This window comes from Chrysochloris asiatica, unplaced genomic scaffold (genome assembly GCF_000296735.1).
Source record: "Chrysochloris asiatica unplaced genomic scaffold, ChrAsi1.0 scaffold00211, whole genome shotgun sequence".
NCBI classification, from domain to species: domain Eukaryota; kingdom Metazoa; phylum Chordata; class Mammalia; order Afrosoricida; family Chrysochloridae; genus Chrysochloris; species Chrysochloris asiatica.
Genome location: NW_006408729.1, coordinates 1,157,452 through 1,179,223, shown reverse-complemented (window position 1 = coordinate 1,179,223; position 21,772 = coordinate 1,157,452). Strand labels below are relative to the sequence as shown.

At 34.4% G+C, this 21,772-nt stretch overlaps 1 protein-coding gene across 1 annotated transcript in view; it reads right to left on the bottom strand.

Moving 5' to 3' along the window:
- CENPE (centromere protein E, 312kDa) overlaps nucleotides 1-21,772 on the bottom strand; it is a 100,245-nt gene that overhangs the window by 12,551 nt on the left and 65,922 nt on the right. Inside the window, exons 36-45 of the mRNA XM_006872724.1 lie at nucleotides 20,535-20,825; nucleotides 19,452-19,610; nucleotides 18,984-19,259; nucleotides 17,729-17,833; nucleotides 12,559-12,777; nucleotides 10,200-10,397; nucleotides 9,367-9,570; nucleotides 7,017-7,238; nucleotides 5,629-5,814; nucleotides 2,524-2,636 (exon numbers count right to left, since the gene is read on the bottom strand). Of these exons, the coding sequence (XP_006872786.1) occupies nucleotides 2,524-2,636; nucleotides 5,629-5,814; nucleotides 7,017-7,238; nucleotides 9,367-9,570; nucleotides 10,200-10,397; nucleotides 12,559-12,777; nucleotides 17,729-17,833; nucleotides 18,984-19,259; nucleotides 19,452-19,610; nucleotides 20,535-20,825 (1,973 nt within the window). The remainder of the gene's footprint in view (nucleotides 1-2,523; nucleotides 2,637-5,628; nucleotides 5,815-7,016; nucleotides 7,239-9,366; nucleotides 9,571-10,199; nucleotides 10,398-12,558; nucleotides 12,778-17,728; nucleotides 17,834-18,983; nucleotides 19,260-19,451; nucleotides 19,611-20,534; nucleotides 20,826-21,772) is intronic.

Sequence of the window (21,772 nt, the reverse complement as noted above, 5' to 3'; positions counted from 1 at the left end):
AAAAAAGAGGAAGACCCCCAAAGAGATGGATTGGTCAGGTGGCAGCATCGATGGACTCAAGCGTGGCAACAGTAGTGAGGTTACCCCAGGATCGGGCAGTGTTTCATTCTGCTGTGCTTAAGGTCGTTATGAGTTGGTACTGACTCGATGGCACCTAACAACAAATTGTGTAAGGGTGAGTAAAAACTATCCACACTATGGTTATATTGAAACTTCTCTTGGCTGCACTGTATTACTGAGTGATTTCTGTTCAAGATCATTGCTGTGCAAGTGAGAATGTGGATATCTACAAACAAAATTTGGGCTGATACTCATAGGAAAGTAAAAGACTCTTAAAAAAACAGTAACAAAAAACGTTAATGGTAACAAGACATGGATTCATAAGCCTCGGAGTATATGGCAGAGTATGGAATGGAAACATCCTCAATTGCCGACCAAGAAAAATTTCAAAAGTCAACCACCATTACTTGGAAAATTGATTCTTACAGTTTTCTGGGATTCTCAAAGGTCAGTATTGTAACGCTGTCATGAAAAAGGTTCAACAATCAACTGTTCTTGTTACAGTGAGCTGCTCACTGAAGAGCTGAAGCCTAAATTTCAGCTTAAACATAGAGGATTGCTATCCAAGTGCATTGTGATCTTGCATGACAATGCACATCTGCACACCTTTGCCCACACTGTTGACACTCTGTGAAAACTTCATTTTGAGACGTCAGCATCTTCCCTATAGTCCTGATCTTGCTCCATCAGACTTTTACCTGTTTGGTCCCCTGAATGTAGCCCTTTGAGGACAAAGATTCACCTCTGATGAAGAAGTGAAGAGAGCGATGCATTCGTAGCTCGCAGCTTAGCTTAAAACCTTTTAAAATAAGGGAATATTAAAGTTTGTTGACAGATGGATAAAGTGTATTGAAAAGCAAGGAGATCATGTTGAAAAGTGATGTATTTGTCTTTTATAAAAGTTGATTAAAATAAATTCTACAGCCAGAATGTGGATACTTTTTGACTCATGGTCATAAATAAAAATGGGAATATGGTTTGAAATACAGAAACATAGAAAATCAGAAGGTAATACAATCTTTACACAAAAACGTAAGAAGAAGGACAAATAAAATTAAGAGAAACAATGAAAACCCAAGTTGCAGTGATAAACACAAGGGGGCTTCAAAAAGTTCATGAAAAAATGGATTTAAAAGACAATGGATGTCTTTTAAATAAAACAAGATGGAGGACAGGGTAGATAGACATGCAGTGAGGGGCTCCATCAGCAATCCACCAACTAGATGGACTGACACAGTGGCAGCAGCAATGGGCTCAAATGTAACAACTGTGAGGATGGCGCAAGACTAAGCAGTGTTTTGTTCTGTACTGCATAGGGTCACTATGAGTCTGAACGAACTCAAAATCACTAACAACAAATGTATCACTCCTCTCATGCTCGTCTAATAGTTACTTGTCACTTAAAGTATTATCAGTATGCTCCTTGTTTTTCTCGCTGATTAGGGACTATCTCAAGATTTTCTTTGTTCTTAACCTGTTAGCTGAATTTTACCTTATAGCTGGTATTAGGTTTAGCATAGAGAAAGCAGGGACATTGAGTGTTACTTCAAATCCAAGAGGTTAAGGAGACACTATTTTATAAAGTCACCTTACTTTATAGATTATTTCATGCAGCCTGTGAAGCCATAGCAACCTGAAGATTGTTGCTGTGGTTAAGTGACAGACATCGAGTCAGTTCCAATTCACAGTGACCCTGTAACAGGGTTTCCAGCTGGTGGGTTTGAACTGCTGACCTTGTGGTTCACAGTCCAATGTTGATCCTACATCACCACACCAAGAATTCATGAAAACTTATTAGGAGAACTGTCTGAGTCCACTCATCAAAATACTATAAATATATGCATAAATTTAAAAAATGACAAAAATGCAAATTGTTATCATATTGCTTTACAAAAAGAGATACATGAATAGAAAATGTCTGCTTTCTGATCAGAACATCTTCTCCAAGAATTCAAATAAATACACCCAAGTTCTAGTGTGGTGCTGTGGGTTAACGCACCAGACTGCAAAGCCATTTGAGCTGCAAGGAAGGTGGTTTAAGCTCACTAGCTCCTCAGAAACCCTACACAGGGCCACTATGGGTCAGAATCGACTTGAAAAAAAAGAAAAAAGGACGATGGAATTTTTCCACAGAATTTTTTGAAGGCCCCATACACACACACAAACCCCCCAAGGTTTTTTAACATTCACCTGAAAGCATATAAAGGCCATTTAAAAGTTGTTTACTTGATTGATGGTGGTGTATGTATAATCCACAAGACCACGTGCTTTCCATTGATCAGAATTGTGTATATTTGGAAACCCAGGTTAATGCAATGAGAATATAATGAATTAAAAACAAAGTGTGTATATTTAAAAAGAGTAATAACACTATCTCTGTAAGATATTTTAAAAGTTAATTAAGAGAAAGAAACTTAGAAAGGAAAATTTAAACTATAAAGTTAAATTCAGGTAAAAACCTACTCTTTTTCAAACTCCTTGGCAGTTTTCATCTTTTCTAAGTCTGTTTTCACCAGTTTTGTTTTGAGATCTTCAATTTCTTCTTTATAGGGCTCAGCTCCTAATGCAACTTTGTCCTAAGTTTTTAGAAAGAAAAAAAAAAATAACTAAAATAGTTATTAGAACTGTTTCAATTCCAGTGAAAAGTGGATAACTGCCTTTGATCAAGTGGTGGTGGAGATGTGTTGTGGAGTCAGTTTCGACTCACATCAACCCTGTATAGATAGGGTTTCTGAGGCTGCAAATCTTCATAGGAGCAGAAAGCCTCACCTTTCTCCCGCAGAACAGCTGGTAGTTTGTACTGCTGACCGTGAGGTTAGCAGCCTGACTTGCAATCATTACGTTACCATAGGTCCTTTTGATCCTGTACATTCAAAAATAGCAAACAACTCCAAATACACGAAATGCAAGAAAATTACCAATTTAAACACTAAAATGAATTACTAGCTATTTGATATGGAAGTTTATCTAAAGCCAACATATAGAGAACATTATTTTTATTTCTTACAATAAATATTTTTTCCATTTCAAAAACAAAATGACAATGAAGTTGAAAATAATGAAATCAATGAACAAGAGAAATTATTTATGTAATAAAAAGATGCCAGAGCAAAAATATAAATATCAAACTAGAAATGAAGTCAAGGCACAAAGAACTACATAGCATTGTCAGATATATTTTGTACTGAAAGTTCAATCTGGTAATTTAAGCATTTTCTATGACCACTATGTAATGACACAAAGAAATTAGTCATACATAACATTGTTTAAAATAATCTTGCGACAGTTCAGTGAAATTTGGAAATACTGATTTAGAAATAAATGATAATGAGAACTCTGCATTTCAGACATATGGCAGGTAGCCAAAGCTATATTCATACAAATATTGACAGCTTTAAATATTTTTTGTTAATAAACTGAAAAGCAAATAGAGTTCTTAGCTAATTCTGTTAAGTGCTGCTGAGTCGGTTCCCACTCATAATGACCCTGTAAAGGGTTTCCAAGGAGGGGCTAGTGTGTTTGAACCACCGACCTTGGTGTTAGCAGTCCTGTCCCTATCTTACAACACCATACCAAGACTCCTTAGCTAATGGTGGTGGTGCTGTTTCTGTGCTGGGGAGTCAGTTCTGACTCACAGCCACCCTGTATAGGATTTCTGAGGCTGTAAACCTTATCAGGAGCAGAAAGCCTCATCTTTCTCCTGTGAAGCAGCTGGTAGGTTTGAACAGCTGACTTTGTGGTTAGCACCAAACTTGTAACCCACCATGTTACCAGAGCGTGTCTTAGTTAAGAGCATTGGTTTATTCTTCCTATGTTGCTAATAAATTTTAATTGTTCCACTGGGGAAAAAAACAGACAAAAGAACACAATTCTTTTAGATTATTCTGATTTGAACTATGTTAAATTTAGAAATTAATTTGGAAAACATTAAGAGTTGTGTCAGTTAAAAAAGGGCACATGTCTTAATGCTGAATCATGTGTTCTATTTATGTTTATAGCTTGATGATTCCTTTCATATGTGCTACTCAAGTTAGCCATTCAGACAGTTTATTTTAGATTTCGTGCCCATCATAGATAAGATGCTTTTTGTTATCATACAGGGTTGACCATAAAGTTCAAATGTTTAACTAATTCACTGCTATTTGAGTAAAACAATTTGTAAAGATATAACAGAAACATTTTATTCAAAATTTAAATTCTTAGGATTCTTTTGTTCAATTTTTTTTCCTTTAAAGTAATAAATCCTACATTATATTGGATGGTTATATCCAGATATACTTAAATCATAGTGAACAGAGAAGATTAGAAATTAATATTCTTGCAATTAATTAGTGAAATCTCAAGTTAAATTAACTGTTGAGTTTTTCAAAATTATTTATGTGATATATAGAAGCAAATTTCCAAATTTCAAGTAGTACAAAGATTTTGGATACTCTGTATTTTTCTTTTGCTATACAAATCTATACCCATTACATTATTCTATGTGGTTACTTCCGGTGGTATGCAGGAAAGGGATTTCTTTCTCTTTAGATACTTGTGTCATTCTATATCAAATATTGAAGAAACATGATGCTTACGTCCTAGGACATCACTCTATCTTTTGGAATCAATTCTAATCAACTGATTTTTATGGAATGAGGTAAAAGGAGTTCTGGTGTGGCACTGTAGGATAAGTACTGGACTGCTAACAGCAAGTTTGGTGGTTTAAACCCACCAGCCACTCCTTGGAAGCCCTATACAGAGTCAATATGAAGTGGAACCAATTCAACGATACTTAACAACATTTAAAATATTATTCTAAAAAATTCTAAACTTTTCCAGGTGATTTTCTTTGTATCTCGCTATACCATCAATAGTCTGTAATAAAACTAATACTTTTCTCTTTGCCTCTCTGTTTTATGTCCCATTAAGTTGACCAAAATTTTAGAACAATATTAAATAATAAAAAATGTAAGAATTATTGACTGATACCTTATTTTAGCTTATTTTAGCAGGAGGAGCAAACTTAAATGCTTATTAGGGCCAGACTCAAGTAGTAGAAATGTGAGAACTGTCTGAGGTTAAAATGAAAGAGAATGTTGGGGAGATGACGAATGAGGATGTGGCGTGTCTAATGGCATTCAAGTTTAAAAAATATTCAAACTACTGTCCTTTCCAGAGAAAACAGAATCTTGCTTAGCACACTGAACACCAGATGGGACTCAGTGACAGTGGCTTTTTGGGGAAAAAAATTTTTTTTAAATACATTGATCTAAACAAAGATTTTTATATATTACATTAGCAGCATTTCTTGAAATAGCAATAAAAGAGATACTTCTATACTAAAATGTAACATTTCAGTGTGTCTTAAAATTTAGTTTTCTAGGAAGATAAAAATAAACATTCTGCATGAAAACACACAGCCTGCATTTCACTTCTAAATGAAGCTGTTTGCTTGAGTACTAAACTTCAGACATACATAGGCAACAGGAAATTGCAGTAAAAGGCAAGTGCCAGATTATCCTCCACATTCAACAGCAAAACGAAAGGTAAAGAATAACTCTTATTTATAGAAAGAGTTTTAGTCACCTGGAGTACGTGGATAATTTCTTTTGTTTTTTCAAGGGTTTTATTTGATTCATCAACTTTTGCTTGAAGTTTTGCTATCATATAATGAGTCATCTCAAGTTCTTTCTGCATCTTTATAATCTTGCTTTCCTTATACTTAGCATTTTCTTTAGCTTCCCGTAGTGAAGTTTCTAGCTCTTGAATTTTCTATTTGAAAGATACATATACATAAAGACTGACATGAATACAGAATCACAGTGTATGAGGGGACTTCCACATTTTCCTTGAAATTTCTGAAGTCCCCTTGTGGGTCTCTAATAGTTTTATATTTATGGATACAGAGCATACTATTTCATGGAGGTACCATAATTTACTCAACCAATCACCTACTAATGCACATTTAGGTTGCTTACAGCTTTCTAGAAGTATGTATGAATTTAGGATAAATTTAAATGGTTGATTTTGTTCATGTTTAGAAGAATATTCACATACAGAAACTTCAATGTTGTCCTTAGAAGTATCTTGTTGGTCCACCTGGGATTTATTTCCATGTAAGGAGTGAAGTGAGAATCAGGCTTTTTTTTTTAAGTTTTTACATATTATGCATCAAAAAAACCATTTTTCCCCTCATTGAATTGAATGTTTCCATTATATTAAATTCTCATATACATTTTTATATCTATGTATATATATAATAAGCACTTCTGAATTCTTTATTCTGGTCCCTTGCTCTGCTTGTCCATTCTTGCATCAGTACCAAACTACTTTAATTATAGAAGCATATATTTTAGGATGCAGTAGGCTATTTCTGAGGGTCAAAGAAGATGGAATTTCCTTCTGTTTCTTTACCTTATTGCTTCTGCAGATGGTTATTATTGCTCCTCTTTTTTATTTCTAACAGCTGACTGAAATCTTTAGTGATCAGAAAATCAAAAAATGTGTTTACCAGTGATCTTCTGTACTCTATTGATGATTAATTATTGAACTAGTGGTCAATATTTTATTATAAGCATTTATTTTTATAAAATGATCGATGATAATAATTTACTGTTAGGTGCTCTAGTAAGCGATTATGCCAGAACTCTGTTTTATTTTCCCATGCTTATATTTTATTATAATAAAACCAATATTAAACTATGATATATGAATTTATTAATCAAATTAAACTACAAATGAGTTTGGCTTCATAATTGAAAAATGAAGTTCTTATATAATGTCTAACTTTATAATCAGTTTGAGTGATAGTCACAATAAATCTATGTTTAAAAAACAGGTCCATCAATCTCATATATAAAGAGTATGTATATGTTCCTTTAAACATTTATTTTGCTCCAAAATGTTATAAAGATGCATCAAAAATTCTATGATTAAGTTATACATTTAAGAACATCTGGAAACAGGTTACATACTTCTGTAGTTAGTTGTGTAGTTTTTGAAGTAACATGAGGATCCTTAATATCTTTTGTAGCAGTACATGTAACAATGGCACTGGATGTCAAAGAGGCCTTCCAAGTTTGGTAGTTTTTAAACATTTTTTCACTTTCCTCTTTCATTGATCTCAAGTCATGTTCCCATTCTTTGGATATGGCAGCACTTCTTTCTTCAAACTCTGTTGATTCATTCATTATGGCCTATTGAATATTAAAGCACTGATTAGAGCTCTAAAGTCAATTACAGATAGAGAAAACACTAAGAAAAATATCTGAATTCTCAAAGAGAGCATATGAGGAAATTCATTATTTTGAAAATTCTAGAATAGGATGCTAAAACAATGTAAGCATAATTTTTGGTTTGTATCAGGTCTTGAATTTCAGAAGATATTGGATGTTAATGATGTCAATAAAAGAAAAATAAGAGTTAGAAAGAATTTATCCTGATCTACAAGTTGATATTATTACATTAATACCTGGTGTGGCATTGGACTGCTAACCGAAAGGTCGGTGGTTCAAACTACTAGTTACTCCTTGCAAACACTATAGGAGGTGATAGGTTGCAACAAATTTAACAACACTTAACAACAACAACAACAATTAACATATGAGTAGGATTCTGAAGAATTGTGCAGTTAAGTCATTGTATGAGTGGGCTTCAAAAGACTCATGGAAAAATGAAATGAAAAAATAATGGAACTTTTCCATGAACTTTTTGAAACCCCCTTGTATATGCTATGGTTAAGAACATTCAGTGCCATTTAATAGCAGGGCACATCATGTAAACTTAATTCCTGTTTCACATCAAACCTCAATGCTTATGGGAAAAATAACTCATTGACTTTTTGTAATTAATCTGAAAATCTTATATTTCTGTGCAGAGAATAACAGTTAGTAGTCGTAAGGAATACTTTATGTAAATTAAGAAGCTCTGGTAGCATAGTGGCTACGAGTCGGGCTGCTAACCTCAAGGTCAGCAGTTCAAAACTAATAGCTGTTCCATGGAAGAAAGATGAGGCTTTCTGCTTTCATTAAGATTTACAGCCTCAGAAACCCTATGAGTCGGAATCGACTCTACAGCACATCACCACCACCACCCACCCACCATTCTTCACACTGATGACTAACTCACCTTACTCAGTATCTCTCTACTTTGTAACTCCTTTGGAAAATTCTTTTTGGTCTCATCATAAATACCTTACTGATTTTACAAGAAACTTTATATCTATCCTGATCCATGTTGGTAAAAATCTCTATTTCCTGATCATAACTAGGCTCTCAATATTATAAGAAAAACACTGAATTACATAGACATTATCTTATCCAAATACTATTTTCTGCCTCTGTCTCTTGACTATGGATATTTTTTTCTGAAGCATTCATTTAATATTTTGCTAACTTTGACAACTCAACAACTTTTAAAAAGTATTATGCCATATTTCTATGTGATTTAAGAAAAGTTCCCAAATGAAATTTAAGTGCCAAAAAAGATCTATTTGAAAACACAAAACAAATTGTGGGAGTTATATAATCTAACTCTCTATGGACTCATTTATTTATTATAAGTAACCTTCTTGATTTCACTTATCTGACCAGGTATATATATGGAAGGGATACTTCAGAAAGTAGAAATGAATATTCTGATAACTGAAAAATAAAAACACTAACACACTAACAGACTGATCATCTTAGGAACAATGATAAATATTTCCAGCCTTGAAAGATAATACAAGGGAGCTTCAAAAGGAGAATCAAAATTGGAATTTTGTACTGATAATAGTGAAGCCCTTTGTACTGATAATAGTGAAAATCCCACGAGACACTACTACAGTAAATGGCTAGGTGTCAGGCCTTGCTACACAGCTGTTGGCTCTAGTCCTGACACTGGCTCATGTTTCCGCCTTAACAGGGAACAGACTGGTTTCCAACTGAAGCAGTAAGAAGGTGAAGGGGAGATTGCTAATAGGAGTCAAAACTTAACAAGCAGAAATTGAACTATACACCAGGACTGTTACCTTCTTTGTTTGTGTAAGTTGATATCTATCTATCTGTCTATATCTATCTATCTATCTATCTATCTATCTATCTATCTATCTATCTATCTATCTATCTATCTATCTGTCTGTCTGTCTGTCTGTCTATCTATCTATCTATCTATCTATCTATCTATCTATCTATCTAATCATCTTACTGAAACATGCTGAGAAGTTTTACAAAGTCAATCTTTTTTGTAAAGCATGTTGAGAATTAAAGAAACCATACTTAAAATTGTTTTAAGAAAATGAAATCAAACAACAAAAGAGGCAGCACAATAAAAATTATTACTTACAATTATTTTGTTATTATAGAAGTTATTCACTTGACACATCCTATCATTTTCTTTCTGGATGTCATTTTGAAGCTTTTCTATATCAAAATGAGTATTTAACCACTCTTTCAAAACTTGAGTCATTTCTTTCCTCTTATCTATTACTTGCTGAAATTCAGTCTTTATGCTGAGGAAGTCATGTTCTGAGACATCTTTGAGAATTTCCTGTGTGAAAATAAGCACTAAGTCTCCTGAACATTTTTTCATTGAAATATTACATACATCATCAATAAAAGAGAAAATACCTTACTGAATCCTCATTCTCATATAATTCTAATTTGAACTTTATTCTAACTATTTGCATAAAAGGTTTTTTGGCAGTATAGAGTATGTGACAGAGGTATGTATAAATTTTCTGCCTGTCAATTAAGTCTGTGACTAATAATTACAACATTTGAAATGTTTCTGGATTTGGCTTTTGTGTGTAAGAGTAGGTCTTACATGCAGGTTGGGACCTCCCAGTCAACTTCACATTGCTGAGAGAGAGGCAAGACATTCCATGCAAAGTTGTTGTAACAAGAAAGTGTCTGACTTAGTCATAGATGTAGGAAGTCTTAGAAGGTATTTGGAAACTTCTTCGGGTTCCATAAATTCCCATCTGTTAATATTAAATCAGTTTCTTTGTGTCTGTGGAGGTCTAAAAGGAGGCTAGTCCATTACTTGACACTCTTTTTATGTCTGTAACCTATTTTTAATTTCTAGTAAATGAAAGTAGCTCTAAGCAACACGAAAAAGTACTTTTCTACTTGATAAAAGGCTTATGATGTGTGTAAATCAATTTCAAGAAATTATACCTCAATATGTAGATCTATAAGCTGGCACAATTTGAGGTCCCTTACTTCATTGGATGGTATGTCACAATCTTGTTGAAGGTTTTGTATTTTAATAATGAGTTCATTTTGCTTTTCCACTTCATCAATAAAATCCATTTCAAATTTATTGATGGCTTCATGGTGTTCTTCCTTTATCTTTGTAACAAGGCTTAACACATACTTGCAGAAAAAAACCACACAATAACAAATTGGAAAATGAAACTTTTATCACATTTAGAGGACATTAAAAAAGCATGTGAGATGGGATGGATCTCTTGTTCGCCTATACCCTCGAATATGAGAGGAAAAAGGAAGGAGTTTCTATCTTTAATTTTTTCTTGGTGTCTGAGGAGACACAGACTTCTATCTAGTTCTATATTTCTGACTTCCTAGTGAATATAACTCTCCTGGATGTCCTACAAATATGTCAAATTCATTATGTTTAAAATGTTACATGACCCATTTCACTATTAACTGATCTTTTCCTACTGTTTCTTTTATAGTTAATAATTCCCATCATCCTGGTTTTCTAGCTAGACACCTGAGACTTATTTTTAGCATCCTCCCTTGCCTGCCTTGACTGAGCTAAACATTAACATTGACATGGCTCAAGTCTTACTTGGCTTCTAAGTGACAATAATTTGAGTGTCCTATGTTTCATGGATCTAGTGAAAAGAGTTCTGTATGTCTGAGAGGCAGATCTCTGGAAGGATATCAGAGCCCAAGGGGTACTTTATCTTTCTACAGTCCTCATTTTCTTAAATCTGGTCTTCTCCTCTAACCACTCAACTAAAACTATTCTGATAAAAGTCACCAAATCTCCATCATCACCAAAATGAGGTATTTTTCAGTCCATATTCTGGCTGTCAGCAGCAGTCTTTGCTACTCTCGACAATTGTCTTCGACAATTTGTCTTTGACATGCATACTCCTCCACTGAAGAGTGCTATTACTTTTGTTGGTTCTCTTTGATTTTCCAACCTCAAACCCATGCATTCCCTGCACTTTTGTTAATGACCTTTGAACATTTATTTTTTTTGAGAGTTTTCTTCTTTATTGATGATGATTATTATATAATAATTATTATTATACTTTATTATTCTATTATGCTTTCTGGGTGACTTTTACCTATGTAGTATTATCTACCTATATGCTGTTAAAGAGTCCTAGATTTTTCTTTTCCCAAACATCAGACTTACAATTAAATGTCTACTGGGTTTCTCTTGTTGGATATGTTATCATAGGCATTTCAACCTTAAAATATCCCAAACACTTGACCTCTCCCCCTGCCTTATCCATTTTGTTCCTTTTTGTTTTTCCTTTAGCTCAGTTAAAGGCAGCACTATATACAAACCTGGATACACCCAAAAACTGGGACTCAAATTGAAATTTTTCTCCCTTACATCTATTAGTAATCAAGTGAACCTACCATTTAAAAGTTAAATGGTTCTTCAATCCATGTTTTCCTCTTCATCCCTACAGTTACTTCCATAGTATTAAAATAAAAAAACCCTATTAACTAACTAACTAAACCAGTTACCATCAAGTCAATTCTGGCTCATGAAGAATCCATGTATGCCAGTGTAGAACTGTGCTCCATAGAGTTTTCAAATAGCTGTCATTTTTTTTTGGCAGGGGGTGGTGGTGGTGGTGGTGTGGGGGGTGGGAGGAAGGGGGAGGCTTTTTATTGTGAATTGAGTGAAGGTTTACAAAGCAGATCATCAGTTTTACATTCAACTAATCAAACACTTTGCTTCATCGCATTGATTGCAATTTCCTCCCTGTAACACGGTCTCTCACTTCCTATTTCTATTTCACCCTCCTTTCCATTTCTTCTCAACTTTGTTCTTTGGTAAATGTCCTTTTGATCTTAAATGATTAACCATTCCATGGTGAAATATCTGTGTTGTTGTCCCTCCTATAAACCTACCTATTACTTAGCTGAAAATTGGGCTCCCCATCATCTGTAAGTGAATAGCAAGCATTAGGACCTGACCTTGGGTTTCACTACAGTTACATCTTGTATAACTTTTCTTCTAGTATTTCATAGTAACATAGTTCTATCACTGCACCTATCTGTCTGTATGTTGAGATAATTTGAGATATTATTTATATCTATCTCCTGAACATAGAATCTAAGTTTATACACAGAGTTCAGGCTTTGATAAATAAACAGGTTCTAAGCATACTGAAGATCTTGCACATGAGCTCTATTATTAAAAATTCAGCAGTAGGCAGATTAATATCAAATATGACAACTCCCAAAGCAGGACTCAAACAAACAGAAATTTATAATTGAAAATTTCAGACATTAATAAGGATATTACTCAAAGAGGTGGTACCTTAAGTTTCTCCATGACTCTATGGAATTCTGTGGAACATCTTTGGTTAACAGCGAGAAGTTTTTGAATCTGTTTGGTTTGTGAACACGGAAGTGAGAGTTTTGCTTTTATTCTAATCAAAATCTCTTTTTGGTTTTCAATTTCCTTTTCCAAATCAAGAGACAATGTATTCAAGAACTCATAACAATTAATTATCTCTGAGTATTTCTTCAGAAGCTCCTAAAGAAAATTAGAATCCATTTAACAATTCATTCTACTCATTTAGCAATAAATGGTCTCAGTCCTCAAATTCTAACAAAACTTACACTAATACTATTTTAGGAGAGAAAAAGAAATCAGACCTTTGTGTTAAAATTACAAAACAAACCAACTGTTGTTGATCCTGAATTCCAGAAATAATACGTAGTTATTGTGGGAATTTTTAAACAATGAAAATGAGAAACAACAATTGATATTATTAGGATGCACTTTCTTTTTTGTCTTTTGGTTTATAGACATGCAGGCACAATACAAATATAACAGATTACAGGTTATAAAATTTTATAAGCATGTTTTAGAATTACAAGATGACATTGATTATTTTAAAGGTCTGTGAAATCCTTTATTAGAAATCAGTGTTTGCTCAATATTCTGTTACATGGATTTTATATAAAAAAACAACAACAACCAGATCTGTTTTATACATTAAATTAAAATTTTTACTATTAAAAATGCTACTAATATGGGGAATCTTAATTCACAAACCTTTGATTACATTTCCAATAACTTTTCAGGAATAATTCCTTAAAGTGGATTTACTAGGTCAAAAGACATGAACGCTTTGAAAATACTGATACTAACAATTTACAGAAAAAAGAGACTAAATTATCCTCTCAAAAGGGAATTTCCTCTCTAATCAATATCTTATCAGAATATAATAGTATTGACCAAACCAATATACATACAAACTCCACACAACCCAAGAAGACCGGACTTTGACAGAAACATTAGTACCTCATTGCTATCTTCATTTGTGTTTCTATGATATATTATTATTTCACGCCCAGATTTTATCAAACTGTCTACTCTAGTACCTTCATGACATGATTCTGCTCTCATTTAACTAGGACTTCTGAGGGCACCCTTACCAGCTCTGATTTCTTCAAAAATTTATGTTCTGTAGGCCCTGTCGTACGACAATATTAGTCTAATTCTACATTCTTTCCCTGTGCGAACTAGCTACTTTTAAATGTTCAATACTATCTTATTGCTATGTTGACAAATTTCAAATCTTTTGCTTTTTAGAACTCTGTTAATAATTCTAGCACTCCAATTACTGTATTGCTTTAGAAATATCAGGTATTTTGTTTGTTTCTCCTGCTGAATATTTAGCAACATGAATTGTATGTTACTTATCTGCTCCCACAATATGTATTCCAGTGTCTACTACTTAGGATGACCTCAATAAATGTTGGCTGGATAAGTGAGATTTAAAAAAGAATTTTTTTACTGCAATTAAACATTTTGCTTTTTCATTCTGAGTTATTAATTTTTGTCCTTTGCTAAATTCTCTAATATATTTATATAATTTTTCCTATTGATTTATTTTTTGCACTTTTTACACAACATTGATATACTAATGTTGTTGTTAAGTGCCAATGAGTCAGTTCCTACTCATAACAACCCTGTATAGGGTGGGTTTCTGAGTAATGGCTGGTGGGTTTGAATTGGTCACCTTAAGGTTAGCAGCCCAGTGTTTATCCTACAGGACTCCTATTTGTGGTATCTTTCCTACCCACAGTTTGTTGTCTTTTAAATTTGGTTGATGTCAAATGAGGAAGTCAAAGAGCTGGGGAGAAAATTTCAGTGTGGCTTGAGAAGACAAAAATCCAGTATTATAATGAAATGTTCAAAGATTTGGAATTAGAAAAACAAAGGAAGTGCATGCTCAACATTTCCCAAGCTGAAAGAACCTAAGGAAATATTCAAATCTCAACTTGTAATATTAAAGATTCCATGGGCAAAACATTGAATGATGCAAAAAGCCACCAAAAGAAGATGGAAGGTATACACAGATTAGGGTACCAAAAAGAAATGGTTGATGTTCAACTATTTCAAGAGGTAGCATATGATCAAGAATGGATGGTATGGAAGTAAAAAGTCCAAGTGCCACTGAAAGCATTGGCAAAAAACAAGGCTCTCTAGAAATTAAGGGAATACACACTGAAATCTTTCAACAAGCTGATGCAGTACTGGAGGTACCCACTCATCTGTGCCAAGAAATTTGGAAGATAGCTACATGGCCAACCAATTGGACAAAATCCATATTTCTGCCCATTTCAAAGAGAGGTGACCCAATGGAGCATCAAACAACATCATTAATATCACATGAAGGAAAATTTTGCTGAAGATAATTCAAAAATGGCTGCAATAGCACACTGACAGAGCACTACCAGAAACTGAAGCCAGAGAGATGTTTACTTGTGCTTTATTGACTATGCAAAGACTTTTGGCTATGTGGATCATGACAAACTATGGATACCATTGCAATACTGGTATTCCAGTTATTAGAAAAGGGGGATACTGAAATGGTTTAAAATTAGGAAAGATGTGTGCTAGGGTTATATTCTTTCACCATGCTTATTCAGTCTTTATGCTGGGCAGATAATCAGAGTAGCTGTAATATATGAAGAAGAATGTGGCATCAGGATTAGAGAAAGAGTCATTAACAACTTTTGTTATGCAGATGTCAAGCCTTGCTCACTTAAAGTGACGAGGACTTAAAACTACTTTGAAGAAGATTAAAGACTACAGTTTTCAGTATGGATTGTATCTCAATGCAAAGAAAACAAAACCCCTCACAACTGGACCAATAAATAACATCATGATAAATGGAGAAAAGACTGAAATTGTCAAAGACACCATTTTGCTTGTATCTACTATCAACACTCATGGAAGCAACAGTAAAGAAATCAAAGGACATGCTGCATTAGGCAAATCTGCAGCACAAGACCTCTTTAAAGTGTCCAAGAGCAATGACATCAGTTTAAGAACTAAGATGTCCTGACCCAAGCCATCATATTTTCAATGGCCTCATATGGATGTGAAAGTTGGACAATGGAAGAAGACAAAAAAGAGTTGATACATTTGAGTTAAGGTGCTGGAGAAGAACACTGAAAGTACCATGGACTGCCAGAAGAACAAACAAATCTCCGTTGGAAGAAGTACAGCCAGAATGTTTGTTATAAGGTAGGATGGTGAGACTTCGCTTCTCATACCTTGGACATGTTATCAGGAGGGCAACAGTCCTTAGTAAAGTAGAGGGTCAGTGAAAAAGAGGAAGACCCCCCCTTGCCCCTCAAACAAGATGTACAGTGGCAGCAACAATGGGCTCAAGTGTAACAATAATTGTGAGGATGGCACAGGACGGGGCAGGTGTTTTGTTCTGTTGTGCATAGGATCGCTATGAGTCAGAATTGACTTGATGGCCCTGAACAACAACGACCCTGTGCTGAATTTCCTCACTGAGTCTTAGTTTCCTTGTTTATAAATGGAGCAATAAACCCTATCTCATGAAGTAAAGTACCCAGTTCAATGTCTGTCATGTGACAACCAGCTGTCTTTGAGTAGATTCTGATTCACAGTGACACCATATGTGTTCTAGAGTAGAACTGTCTTCTTTAAGGTTTTCAATGGATACTTTTTCTGAAATAGATCGTCGACTTTTCTTTGCATCTTGGAATGGGCTTGAACGTGTAGCTTTTCAGTGAGTAGCCAAATATGGGCCCATAAGCTCAGAGGACATACTGATCAGAACACAGATGGAGGAATATGTGAAGTTCAAGTTGCTACACATACATATATACATCCACTGGCATCACTTCATTTCTGATTTATCGTGACACTATGTGAGAGAGCAGAATACCGCTACAGGATTTTAATGCTGTAATTCTTTACAGGAGCCTCATTTTTCTCTTGTAAAGTGGCTGGTGGGCTCAAATCACCACCGTTTTGGTTAGCATCCCAATGCTTAATCCACCAAGGCTCTTTCATGTTGTTATAACGATGTAATAAGTAGCATGTGTAGTTCAGGATAGTAAACAATATACAAAGGGGCTCCTGACGTTAATAGCCTGTTTTTAAATAATTTAAGAAAAAGTTGTTGTTGCTAAGTGTCGTTGAGTTGGATATGACGCATAGTGACCCTGTATAGGGCTTCTGAGGAGGAGCTTGTGGGTTTGACCTGCCAGTCTGGTTAGCAATCCAGTGCTTATTCTACAATGCCATACTTGCTGTTGTTGCTGTTAAGTGTCACAGAGTTGGTTCCGACTCAAAGTAATCCTGAATAGGGTTTCTGAGGAACTGCTGGTAAGTTTGAACCCTTGACCTTGTAGTTCAGTGCTTATCCTACAGTTTCACACCAGTATTTCTTAAATGTTCATTAATGGGGGTGTTGGAGAGGGAATTCCTGCCTTTCATCACATTATAATTAAAAGCAGTCCTGCATAATCATTCATTTGCACTTTTAATAAATGCATATTGGATACTTAGTCTTTTGTCAGGAATGTACTAAGCGATATAAATAACTATAAGCAATGGTGACACCAGCATCTTACATTCTAGTAGTGGTGACACCAAATTCTGTTGGCTTAACTCTTAATCTATATTCAAAATGCAAACTCTTCTCACGACTTCCACTGCTCTGATTGGATTATTGCAATCAGTCTTTTGAATAGTCTTCCTGCTTCCACTCTGTCTATTGAACACACAAAAACAGACACCCTTGAAAACATTAAGTCTGTTCATGTCTCTGTTGCAGTAAAAAAATCCTTCCTGTGAATCTCCTTATAGAATAAAACCCAGTTCTTATAAGGTCCCACAGCTTCCATCTGCTGTTACTAATGGAACTCTCTGACCAATTTCTTATTAGCTTTCACTTGCTTTGTACTTGCTGCTCCCTCTGCCTATAGTGCTCCTTGTCCAGATACTTGTATGCTCAAGCATCACCTGTCCAGTTAGGTCTTACATGGCCACATTCCATTTTGAGTGCATTTATACACACACACACACACCTAAAAAAATTGAGCATTTTCTATTTATTCCATGAAATTTCCTTTGATTGATTGTTAGGTTTTAGAAAGTCATTGTAAAGGGTACCAATGGTGATTGGTAGTTTTAATGAATAACTTACTTTTACCCTGAAGCATTTTTCTCTGAGGGTCTCTGTAAGCTTCTGTTTTCCATCACACAGTGAACTTTTTTCATATTTTATAATTTCTTTGTGGTTCTGTTGGTCCTGCTTCGGAGTAAAGAAATAAACTGGGTTTCAGCCCTAACTTCACTCATATATAGTGTTTAATCATCAGTATTATTAATATTTTTTGACATCATTTCAGTAGTGGAATTAAATATATATTTATAATTAAAAGAAAACATAAAAAAATGGCAACAACAAAAAAGAATAGTACCACTGTCTTTCAGTGAGTAACCACAACTTATTGGGAAAAATAGTAAAATACTGGGAGGAGAACCATCTAACGTTTAGCGACAGGATTTGTTTATGTAACCATTGTACTTGCAAGCTATGTTTTAGATTTATTTCTGGTTCCTACTCTATATTACAATTATCACTGCCAACTAAAGAGGCATAGTGGCTGAGCTCACACATAGCAGTGATTGTGAGGATGGCGTAAGACCAAGTAGCATTCTGTTCTGTTGTACAAAGGGTCCCAGGAGTTGGAAATGATTCAACACCAACAATGACAGTAACAACAAATATACCAGAAAAGTCACCAATACTATGCTATACCACTCATGGCACTCCAAGCCAATGCAAGTACCCGGGTGTAAAAAGTTCATATCTTGTGTTTATTTTATATTTTTGATTGAAAAGTATACATTTCTTCCTACTTGGTTATCTTGTTGACTACAGTACCTAGAAGAATGCTGAAACTGTTCAGTAAATATTTGTTGGACGAATTAAATCTATCTTAAAATTTACTTAGAACCAATATAAGAAGAAGCGGTATAAGGATTCTCAAGTGTCTGATGTTTTAGTTGAGATTGCAAATTTATTATTTTCTACAGTTTATTCTTTCCTTACTCTTGAAATATGGAAATGAAAGATTTTTTTAATCTTCTTAATAGATTCATATAACTTTTTATTTGTCTGAATTTTCTTTTTGGACAATTTCATTAGTTTTTAAAGAGACATGATTCTAAGTATTTGTAAATAGTGGTCCTGGAAAAGCTTCATCTTTTTTCATTCTAACTTCACTAACAAAAGGCTTCTCTCTAAGACTCTGTTGTGTAGTAAAAGGGATCTACTTAGGTTCCTATGTGTGTGAGAAATTATAATAGTTTTCCCATCATCACCTGTTATCATTTACTATTTGTAAAAAGTTTAATTCTTATAGTTAGTAGCTAGGGGAAAATTACAAACTCACTCTCACTATAATTTCTCCAAAAGGGCTTCTCTCCATTTTGAGAGAACCTTTTATTCTCATCAGCTCATCTCTTTCCTTAGCTATAATTCTTATTTCTTCTTGGTTTACATGACGTTTCTTAGTCAAATGCAAGTTTTTCATTTCCAAACTATGCAGAGATAAATTCGGGGCCTCAAGTTGCTTCTTCAATTGTTCCAGTTCATTCATTTTTTCCTGAGTATTATTGACATCTTTCAATTTAAGACGTTGAATCTCATTTTGCTGAAGTTCTTGAATCTTGAGATAATTACAAAACAAATTAAAATGTACACTGAATTCCTTCAGGGAAGGAAAATAGTGTTCATTTGCTATATATGTACAAATGTCTGTAACTACATATCTCTATCTCTACACGTGTCATTTCTCATTCTTCAAATAGTTTTGGACCCTAAAGAAAAACTCTTTAGAGAAAAACAAACCAATACATACCTTTTTCTGTAATTCATCTTTTGATTTATTTAAATCCTTTTGAATATTTGAAATTTGGGCTGTCTGTTCTGAAACTTTCTCTTTGAATTTATCAGCAGTTTTCTGGTATTCTTTTAAATGCATGCGAGCAATTTTTAGTTCCTGTTGTGTTTCTAGATCCTTTATTATTAGAAGAAATTGAGAAATGTGATACTATAGTCACAAATCATCTTAATAATTAACCAGTTTAAAGAAACATTAAAAAAATACATGATCAGAGTTAAAAACAACCACCATGAGAAACCAAAGTAAATAGCAACCTACACTAGAACAGTACAAAAGGATAGAGAATAGAATCTCCTGCTCCTAGCCTCTCCCTACTTAGTCCTGCTTCCTGATAATTTTGCGACTTGCTTTTTTCTCCCTTCATAGGATGCTTGGGCATCCTTCTAAATCAATATCATATATAAAGAGCACCCTCATTCTCATGTTTTCCCCACTGCCACTGAGTTGAAACCCACTCTATGTGACCCTGTGTAGGGTTTCTAAGGCTGTAAATATTTGTAGGAGCAATAATCTCGCATCTTTCTCCCAGGGAGTGTCTGGTGGGTTGGCAGTCTGATGTTTATCCTACAGAGAACACCAGGGCTCCTTATTGTTATGCTTGTTTTTGTTGTTGTTGCTAAATTCCATGGAATCCATTCTGATTCATAGGGACCCTGTATGGGGTTTCTAAGGAGTGGCTGATGAGTTTGAACCACTGACCTTGTGGTTTAAACTGACCTTGCAGTCTAGTGCTTTATCCCATAGCACCACACCAGGACTCCACTGTTTTGCTTAGTATTTAATTATACACATGAACCCAACTTAGCCTGTGTCTTATTGGTTATCACAAATAATGTTACAGTGAATATTACTGTTTTGTCCAAATGTAAGAACCTATTAGTAGGATAAATTACTAAAAATGGATTGCTGTAGAAATTGCCTATGTTGATGTATTTTATTTAAGATATTGTTAAACTCCCTCCACAAAAGGTATAACATTTGCATTCTCACTAACAGTATTAAACATAATACTGGATAGGAAGATAGAACATAACTCACTCTGGCTATAGTTTTCTGTAGGTTTTCCTTGAGCTGGTCTCTTTCTAATTTGAGGGTGTCTTCTACTCTCTTTAGATTATCTCTTTCTTTCATCACTGATTTGTTTTCTTCAAGATTTTCATGAAGTTTCTGAGCCAAATTTAAATTCTCCATTTCTAGTTTATCCAGAGTTGAACTTTGGGTCTTCAGTTGTTTCTTCAACCTTTCTATTTCACACATTTTGTTCTGTGTCTCACCGATATCTTCTTTTAATTGATGAAGTTGGTGTTCATTAGCCTTAAGTTCTTGGACCTTAAGATAATCACAAAATAATGTTAGGATATAGAGGATTTTTAAGGCAAGGATAAAAAATACTTCCAAAATGATTAAAAGAGTCTTCCTATGTCACTCATACAGTTTACATAATTACACAAGGATTTATTTTGTGAATTATAGTATACATAGAATATACTAAACTTAGCTCCATTCTTCTTGACATGTATAAACATCTATACCAGAAAGATGCTTGTTGTTGTTGTTAAGAAAGATGCTTACTTGTGGTTTATTGACCATACAAAGATATACAACTGTGTGGATCATAACAAATTATGAATAATATTAAGAAGAATATGAATTCCAGAACACTTTGTGGTCATGAGGAACATGTATATAGACCAAGAATTGAACAAGTGGGATATGGAATGGTTTAAAATCAGTAAAGGTGTGCATCAGGGTTGTACTTGAATTCAAGTACTTGTATGATGAACAAATAATCCTACAGAGAAGCTGGATTATATGAAGAACTTGATATCAAGATTACAGGAATGCTCATCACAACCAATGAAACGCAGATGACACAATCTTACTTTCAGAAAGTCAATAGGACTTGAAGTACTTACTGATAAAGTTGAAAGCCTTCCACATATATATTGCACCTTACTGAAAAGAAAGCGAAAATTTTCACAGATGGACCAATAAAATATCATCATGATAAATGGAGAAAAGATTAAAGTTGTTGAAGACTTCATTTTACTTGGATTCACAATCAATATTCAAGAAAGCAGCAGTTAAGAGATCAAATAAGGGACCATCAATGGAGAAGAATGGAGAGCGGGACCCCACCCAGAGAAGCAGTGAAGCCTGAGATGAAGACAGAGAGGACAATGTGAAGAGATGGAGTGCCTGGGGAGTTGAGACCCAGAGAGGAAAAGGGGCTGGGTGCTGAGGACCGTGTGTATGTGTGTGTGTGTGTGTGTGTG